The sequence below is a fragment of the Aedes aegypti genome, chromosome 2 (genome assembly GCF_002204515.2).
Source record: "Aedes aegypti strain LVP_AGWG chromosome 2, AaegL5.0 Primary Assembly, whole genome shotgun sequence".
Lineage (NCBI taxonomy): Eukaryota > Metazoa > Arthropoda > Insecta > Diptera > Culicidae > Aedes > Aedes aegypti.
In genome coordinates, this window is record NC_035108.1 from 143,168,387 (window position 1) to 143,177,546 (window position 9,160).

General features: G+C 35.5%; 1 protein-coding gene across 1 annotated transcript; it reads right to left on the minus strand.

Moving 5' to 3' along the window:
- Window positions 1–276: 276 nt before the first annotated feature.
- On the minus strand, window positions 277–1,517 carry LOC5566785 (perlucin). The gene is made up of 2 exons (XM_001651142.3): window positions 1,352–1,517; window positions 277–1,288 (listed from the first exon to the last, which is right to left on the minus strand). The coding sequence occupies exons 1-2, from the start codon at window positions 1,454–1,456 to the stop codon at window positions 905–907; spliced, it is 489 nt and encodes a 162-aa protein (XP_001651192.2). The 5' UTR covers window positions 1,457–1,517; the 3' UTR covers window positions 277–904.
- Between the last annotated feature and the right edge of the window lie 7,643 nt (window positions 1,518–9,160).

Here is a 9,160-nt window from a genome sequence, read left to right on the forward strand (position 1 = left end):
GATATAGACCATATTAGAATCGATCGCAGGTCAGTGGAGGAAGCCCTCGTGCCTCTTAAGGAGGAGACAGTGTGGATAGGTCTGATCATTAATTCTACCACAATACATGCTTGCAGGTAAAGATAGAGGTGGGCCTAGTGGTGTTGTTGCTGCGATTAAAGAGTTTGTTCATCTTAGAACATAACATGTTAAAATGTCATTTCCCGCTAAGTGAAAAGACTATTGCGGCTGTTAATAGGGATTATTTGTGATTTTGAAAATATTTCATTTAACTAATTCATTGAATCCTACCTTGTGTGAATGGTTTATTTTTATGTGGGGATATTGTAATTTTGAAAATATTAGTAGGAATCTTTCATTTTAACAAATATGAAGAAAACTGTTTTTGAAATCAACTACAGAAGACACGCAAGTTTTGTCCTTTGATCCAGAGGGCTGAACAACTAATATGTACAAAGATTTTTTACAACCTTAAGGTAACTCAGATAAGTCGGATGGTGAATTATTGTACATTGATCCCAGAATGCTACCATAAGAAACACTAAATTCTTCAGAATATATGTCAATACAGTGACCGACTCATACGTTCAAACACTTTTACAGTAGTAAGTATAGTAAAAACTGTATTTCAATTAAATTGATCTTCTCACTACATGTTTCATACTACTTTACCAAGCTTAATTGACAAAAACTGATATTTACTGTTTTCTTTGTAAGATCGAGTAATAAGTTGAAGCTGTAATTCATCTTAAAAATTAACTGGTATACATTTTTTCTTCTAATATAATCATTATGACTCATTAATTAAAGACGCTGATCAAAAGGACTGTCTTACAAATATTGGCAGTTTTGGCTGAAGATTTCCCAGTCAATTGATACGAATATTCTCAAGATAGCCTTACACTCAAAACAGCACTACCTCCTTCCCTACATCTAGATTCTCACAAACGAAATACCTCATCGCCGTACATTCCCTATCGTTCCACTTCCAATTCCAGCCATGAGCCGGGATGTGTCGTATCTCCACGCAGTGTTCAACACCCTTGGCATTATCAGGTTGATTTTGCATCCAGTTAGTGTATTGCACCCGGAGACCGGTTGAGTGCCAATGGAAAAATGTTTCTTGCGCCAAATCGCTCGCACCGATCCATATCTCAGTAGAAACGTTGTTGAATTTATCCGTTGACTCGATCATCTGTACCAGTTTCGATTGGTCGGTGGCAGTGTCAATGATGGCCAACCGCATCCCCAGGTAATTGCAGTACTCAAACGCTTTGAACCAATTTGCCTACGATATGTTAGAAATCACGTTATTTCAATTCAAATTTAATAGATTAGGCCTCATACTTACCGTAAAGTTTGGAATGAAATACTTTGAAATTGCAACGCATTTCACCTGCTGAGCAATACATATTGCAACAGCTGATAAAAATACACAAAAGATTATTTTGTACATTTGTACATCCACTCAATTGAACTTAATGCAGAAGAATGAACATGGCTTAAACAGTTCGATTCTTTTCTTTTTATGGTAGTGCAAATGCTTGTCTGTAATCATCTTCATAGTCAAGGAACAGCGAGCATTTTACACATAATTGACGTAAGCGCCAAACTGAATCATGTTTTCAAACGTCTGTAAGGGAATGGGTTATAAAGTAATTTCATAGACATAAAATTTGAAAAAAATCTCAATGATTTGAAATTGCATAACAATAATATCAAGTTGAATTCAACTTGATTATTTTATCATTCTAATTGCCAGTGTTGGAGGTTACGTCGAATATGCAATCATAGGCTGAATGTGAATGCTCACAGTGATGATAAGAAATACCCAACTAAAGGTAAATTACAATTCGTGAACAAAATAAAGTTATTAAAAATAATAGTTGTTATATGTGGTTCGGATTTTGTTTCCGACTAGCCATAAACCACGGGAACAAATTTTGGTTATTGCAATATTCGAAAAATTGTATAGCGCGTTCACTTTTCATGGGTTAAAAAGCTCATGTTTTATGATCAGTCCCGAAATTAATACTGTATATTAAACAAAGTATTATCTGTAAGTTGGCCTCTATATTGAAAAAATATTATATGGACGACACATACCCGACCAGTGGATTACAACAGAGTTGTAACAGATTTTGTTACTCAGTAAGAGCGTTTTTTTAACAATATATGTTATAATTTTGACTGGTTAGTGGTTAAAATAATAAAAAACATAACTCAGTTTCCTCTACGCTAAACAAAATTGAAAAAAGAGTTAGAATTTAAACAAAAATGTAACTCATTATGTTGCAAATTGAACAAAAATATAATTCATTTCATAACAGAAGCATATCATAATTTGTTGTAAGTAATTGATCTCAATTTTTGTAACAAATTGTGTTATTATTATGATTTCAATTGAAACAAATTTTAAACAGGCTTTGTGATTAGAACTGATTTTTGTTTTAATTAAGATATAATTTTCTCCATCAACTCAATGTGCTTCTAACAAAAATGAAAAATGTTATTTGTATCAAATCTTGATATAATTGTGCTACAATTTTGATGTAATACACTGGTCGAGTAACCACCAGACCGCCAAAAAATCCAAATGTTCATCACTCAAATGTGTTTATTCTGACCCCCAGAAGCCACTGTTTTATGCTTTTTCTTCTTTCTGGCGTTACGTCCCAACTGGGACAAAGCCTGCTTCTCAGATTAGTGTTCTTATGAGCACTTCCACAGTTATTAACTGAGAGCTTTCTTTGCCGATTGACCATTTTTGCATGTGTATAACGTGTGGCAGGTACGAAGATACTTCTATGCCCTGCGAATCGAGAAAAGATCCTCGACCAGTGGGATTCGAACTCACGACCCTCAGCATGGTCATGCTGAATAGCTGCGCGTTTACCGCTACGGCTATCTGGGCCCGTGTTTTATACAAGGAGTTGCAGATTTCGACCGGGGATCCAACATTTTAGGTATAACTGTTTTGTTTGAACACAAAAAGATTTTCAATTTATTGCAGCCGTTTCCCCACTGAATGTCGAATCTTCAATCCGAAGACGAAGAAATTCATAATCTACTGCCGCACCTATGGGCGAAATTATAGTAAAAAAATTGTTGTCATACATTTAAACATGAATTTGTTTAGATCATTTTGTTGACCTGATGATGAATTGTTAATGAATTGTCTAATTGCGTTTATTGCAATTAAACTTTTTTTTTTCAAAGTACTGATTTTCTACTGTTTCGTTTTTGTGGTACAAGTTAACATCTTCACCAACTCGGACAACTCACAATTAAGTGCCTGGTGGTGAACCCCCGTATATAAAAATTACGTGTCTCATGACTAATCTAAGCGTTCGCTCAGCCAGGTTGTTCCCCGTCAAGGACATCATCCTCGCTCAATTCCATTGAAAAATCCAAAACAGGCCAAATCCATTGAAAGTACACTGAGGGACAATTTTTTGTCTCAAGCACTACAAGCAGTATTTTTACCACTATTTACTAAATAAGGGTTGCTGCACGCATTGCCATTATCAAAAATATTTGCCACAAAATTCAAACTTAATGTATTGGACAATACTTCTCAATTAATTTCATAATTCTTTCGATGCTCAAAACATATTTTTTTGATTGTTTAGAGAAGTATTGTATTTTGCTATCTGGAAAACGACGACGAGAAAAACGATAAACAGTCAATAGAAAAATGTATTCTGTCATTCTTGGCTATACACATAGTGGCAAAAATGCTGAAGACCGTAAAACTCGAAAGAACCGCCAATTAAATAAAGATGGGTGCATGTTAGATGGTCTGTCTAAAATGTATAAAGTTATGACAATTATGAGTGCTAAAAACTCTTCGGGGACGTGGGCTAGTCGGGGAAACAGGATATTCAGGAAACTGGCGTTTGGGGAATCTACATTCGGGGAAAAGTAGCACAACCCATTGAAGTAGCTGCAGTAATCGATTTCTCTTTCCGCTGATAATTTGAGCAGATCAATGTTATCGATTGCCACCTTTTTGTCAGTTGGAAACAAAAAATACTTCTCTTTAATGAATGTTCGAATCCTCTGAGCAGAGACTCAAAAAGAGAAGCTTAAAAGTAGATGGAGTACCGTGTACCTTTTAATTCCGCTCCTAAATGCTTATCTTTGACAGATACGCGTATTTCGACTACCACTTGCAGTCTTCTCCAGTGTCAGTTACTCGTATCCGAAGTGGATACGAGTAACTGACACTGAAAAAGACTGCAAGTGGTAGTCGAAATACGCGTATCTGTCAAAGATAAGCATTTAGGAGCGGAATTATAAGGTACACGGTACTCCATCTACTTTTAAGTTTCTCTAAAATATAGTTGAAAAATATAGCTCCAAAGAACAGCCTACACATAAAAGAAGGAGAAATTTATTGAAATTTTAAATCAACAGTTTTCATACCTATAATTATGGTTACAACATATTAAAAAAAAAAAACAATTTAAAGAAGGGTAAATTTATGCTAAATATATAAAAATCTTCAGTGCAAAAATTTGTTCCAATAAAAAACTCAAAGAAGAATTAATATTTGAAAGAAGCGTAATTTCTGGATAAATAATGAAATACTTTTGGCAATAAGTTTCCTTATATGCTTAAATTTATTCAAGAGCGAATGAACAAGCCTGATGTCATCAGAAAGATTCAATAGAAACGTAAAAACGAAAAATTGAGAAATTCTTGGATTCAGACTCATTATGCCAAACGACGATTATGCCAAACGACTTTATACCAAACGGCTTTATGCCAAACGACTTTATGCCAAATGACCTACCACCGATGAGTTCGTCTATCTCTGACCATACGCACCGTTTTTAACGGGACAGTACCGTTTCCATCCCTTCGACGGACTGTCCCGTCATTTTATGGAAAATGCTCGAATTGTCCCGTATTTTAGGAAATGGAGAATTGGCACATAATTTTCAACACTAGTAAAACAATAACATTAAAAACATAACAAACAGTTTTTAGAAATATTTCAGAGTATATCGTCTTACTCATCTACTTTCCAAGCAAAAATTAGTTTCTCAAACAGAGTTAAACTTGATCCGTACATGCTTCTGCTTAACTTTGTGCGTTTCTTTACTCATATTTATGCCAAATTTTGGAGGATTTCCAAAATACGCATCTTCATAAGATAATTATTCTATAATGCCTAAAATTATAAAGAACAACTATGTGTTTACTTCTGATACGCAATTGATTAAATTAACTGTTTTAAAAGTGGATATTTCAAAAAAGTAATGAAATATTAGGAAAATTTACGTTTGAATTGGAAAAATTGAAAAGTGTAACGATTTTTTTTGGGAAATACTTAAAGAACGCTGCTTCTTGGAAATCAAAGATTGCGCTTCAAGGTTCTAAAGCGATTTTTATTGAATCATTCAGACATGTAGCTTGGATTGCATAATCTGCATACCCTCGAATGGCGGTTTCCCGAATGTCGTTCTCCCGCCAGTCCTCAGAATGCTAGTTCCCCGAAAACCCCGTTTCCCCGAACAGCCAGTGGCGCAACCAAGGGGAGTTTTGGGGGTCACCCCCCCCCCCCCCCAGAGCAGATTTTTTTTCATAAGAATTATCAAATATATTTTTGAAATTTTATACTAAAATCCACAAAACTGGAGCAGTAAGTTGTGTTAACAATTATATTGTTCTAAGTTGTGGCTTTCTTATTTGAAGACCTTCGAGGAGGACTAAATTTTCTCGCTTTTTCTGTTAAATAAGCTACAGGTTTTTGAAGATAAGTTTGTTAAACAAACATATCGAAACCGATTTAAAATATGCATTTTTCATCAAAATTCGATCTTAAAAAAAAATCAGTTGGCTCAGCATTTAGCCGAATTTTATGAGTTCCAGAGAGCACGTGAATTTCCGGATAAGCAATTCATTAGTTTTTAATGATTACAAATAAAAATCCTAGGAAAGGCTCAAGAATCCATCATTCAATCATCAGCAATCATCAAAAACGAAAAAGCAGTTTTTTCGTTCAAAATTAAAGAAATCTTCATGAAAATCTATCATTGCAATCCAGATAGCAAGTGTAATGCAATGATAGATTTTCTCGAGCATCGCATAAATTTTGAGCAAAAAAACTGGTTTTGAATATTTGTAAAACGATGATGGTTATTTTCCTCTTCATGGTTCCGTTGCTGAAAAATCACAAATTTTCGTCTGCAATCTGGAAATGCTTCAATATCTGCAATGCTATTTTACCTTCGGCTAGCTGCTAATGATAGTCACAATGCTTTTACTGCGACTTGCGCTGAAAGATCATTCTGTTCGTTGAAAAACTTGAAAACGTATGTAAGGAACAGAACAGACGAAGGGTGATTTTCAAAGCCAATGTATGTGCGTGCTTCCAAATGTAGCCTGGAAAAACTTCAGAATAAGCTACGAAAAATGAAGATCTGAATGATATAAGAATATTTTAATCCAGTTTTGTCATCCCTATTTAAAAAGTAGAATCTAAGATAATATTTGTAAATAACGAAATGTTCTTTGGAACCCGAAGGTTTTTCCGTGACTAACAAAAGTATTTCGGAAAACTTTCACTAGATAAAACAGATTCCCTTTGAGTAGCGTTGTAACTCTATTTAAAAATGGATGTTCGAGGTACAAGAGAATAGCCTAATTTTGCAAATGGTGTTAAGTTTTTTTGTTTAATGTTAATCTAGCAATATTTTGCAATTCTTCTCTTCGAATTTGTTTACACTCGTATCATTTTCCTAAAAACACATTATCTTCATCTTCACAAAACCCCCCCTAGAGCCAAATCCTGATTGCGCTACTGCGAACAGCTCAGTTCTCCGAAAAGTCATAACACTCATAATTGTCAGATCCTTTCGCATTTCAAGGTGGTGAACAATATGTATTTTTGGCACTATGTATTTAACAACTACCGAAAAGCTAAACATTACATATAATTTGCAATTGGATTAGATGGACAAATTGATGTGAAGATTTGCGAAAAAGTTACACGTCTTCTCAGTGAGAATCGAACTCACGACTCCCCGATCTCACTGAGAAGACGTGTAGCTTTTTCGCAAATCTTCACATCAATTTGTCCATCTAATCCAATTGCAAATTATATGTAATGTTTAGCTTTTCGGTAGTTGTTAAACTTCCACTCGGCTGGTTGGCCGTAAACCACGATTCATAATTAAAACAACTATGTATTTAGTCGAGAATGATCAAATATCTCCTTCTTTGGAAGCTTATCGATCTTTCTAACTCAACACTATCTCACTACCTGAGCAGAAGCAAAGTTCTGACCATTAAATCGAGATATTGATTTGATAGACATAAGAGATAAAAGATCTGAAGATAATATCAAAATTTTATTCCTAGAACTTCTGAGCCATAGCTAATTTTGATGTTGGAAGATATAAGAAAAAGCTCGCTGATATTGGTGAGATCTTATAAAAGCTAAATTTGATATGTTAATAGTATTCCAGGAGTAAATTTTAGATATTATTTTCGGATCTTTTATCTCTTTTATCTTTCAAGTTAATATCACTTTTGTATGTCCATATCAAAATTTGATAGGTATTACTTAGCTTTTTTGCCTGCTCGGGTAAAGACTATTATTGCACTTTTTTGAGCTGCATTGCTTTACAAGGGAACGGGTCGTTCGGGGAAATGGCTTCAGAGAAACGGGCCATTCGGGGAAAAGTAGTACAATCGCATAATCTATGTCTTTTAAAATTGTCCCGTTTTTGTTTTTAATTAGTCCCGTTTTTATCTGGTTGGCTTATGGTCAACCTATCTATCTCGGATCCTTGATAACAGCTGATAACAACGTAAGTCGTGAAGGTAGTTGCACCTACTTTGAGCTCCAGAAGAAGCTACAATCTAGAAAGATTCTCTCCCTCACCAAATGTACCATGTACAAAACGCTAATTAGACCGGTGGTCCTCTATGAGCATAAAGCATGAACCATGCTGTAAGAGGACCTGCTAGCACTTGGAGTGTTTAGGTCTGACGGGTACTAAGGACCTTCTTTGGCGGTGTGCAGGAGAACGGTGAGTGGCGGCGGAGAATGAAACACGAGCTCACAGCGCTCTACGGCGAACCCAGTATCCAGAAGGTGGCGAAAGCCGGAAGGGTGCATTGGGCAGAGCATGTTGCAAGACTACCGGACAACAACCCTGCAAAGATGGTAATACGGTTGGTACGAGAAGGCGGCAAGCACAGCGAGCGAGGTGGCTTGATCAGATATAACAAGATCTAGAGAGCGTGGGTCAATATCAAAGTTGGAGGGACACAGCCATGGAACGAGTGAATTGGCGTAACATGTTCTTAACGAGGTTTTATCAAACTAATTGATGTAACACCAAATAAAGATACTTTTCCATCCTTCCCAAAACTTGATACTGGATGTGGCTACTTTGACTCAATTCCAGAAAGAAATGTCTACAAATTTGTTGAATAGTAGCCGTTTCAAATTCTGAAAAGTATACATCCTACAAAATCTGTCTATCTTTCTATCTATCCTCTTTATAAATAAAAATGGAGTGGTGTTTGTATGTCACAAAAGGGCTTGAGAACGGGACAACCGATTTGAACAATGCTTTAACTGTTGTTTTCTTGAAGGGTTCCGATGTGTTCGTGTGACGAAAAAGTTTAGGGAAGTTTTCGGGCAATTTGGTAAAATGGGAGAGTACTAATAAGTCATTTTGTATGGGAGGTGCCATGACATGTTTCAACAGCCTACATGATGGCAAGACAAAGTTTGCCAGAACCACAAGTTTATAAATAAAAATAGAATGGCGTTTATATGTCACGAAATGGCTTGAGAGCGGGTAATCGGATTTTGAAAATTTAGTATCGGTAAAAAATGATTATTTTCCCTGGAGAACCACACACTGATTCCTGAATATTTCAAAACGTAATGAACTGATTTTAAACCCTGTTAGACATTCAGACATGGATGGCAAAATCATAAAGTTGATAGGGGAAGGGGTAGTTAAATTAACAAAAATATGCATGTATCCAAATCAGATACATGAATTCAGACTAAAGTAGCTAAATTTCACCTCATTGAAAAACCTAAAGACCTGCGAGCTAAAAGTTACGTCAGTTCTTACTTTTAAACGTGGTATTCTAGAATATTTGTTTTCGTTGTTGTTTACATTTC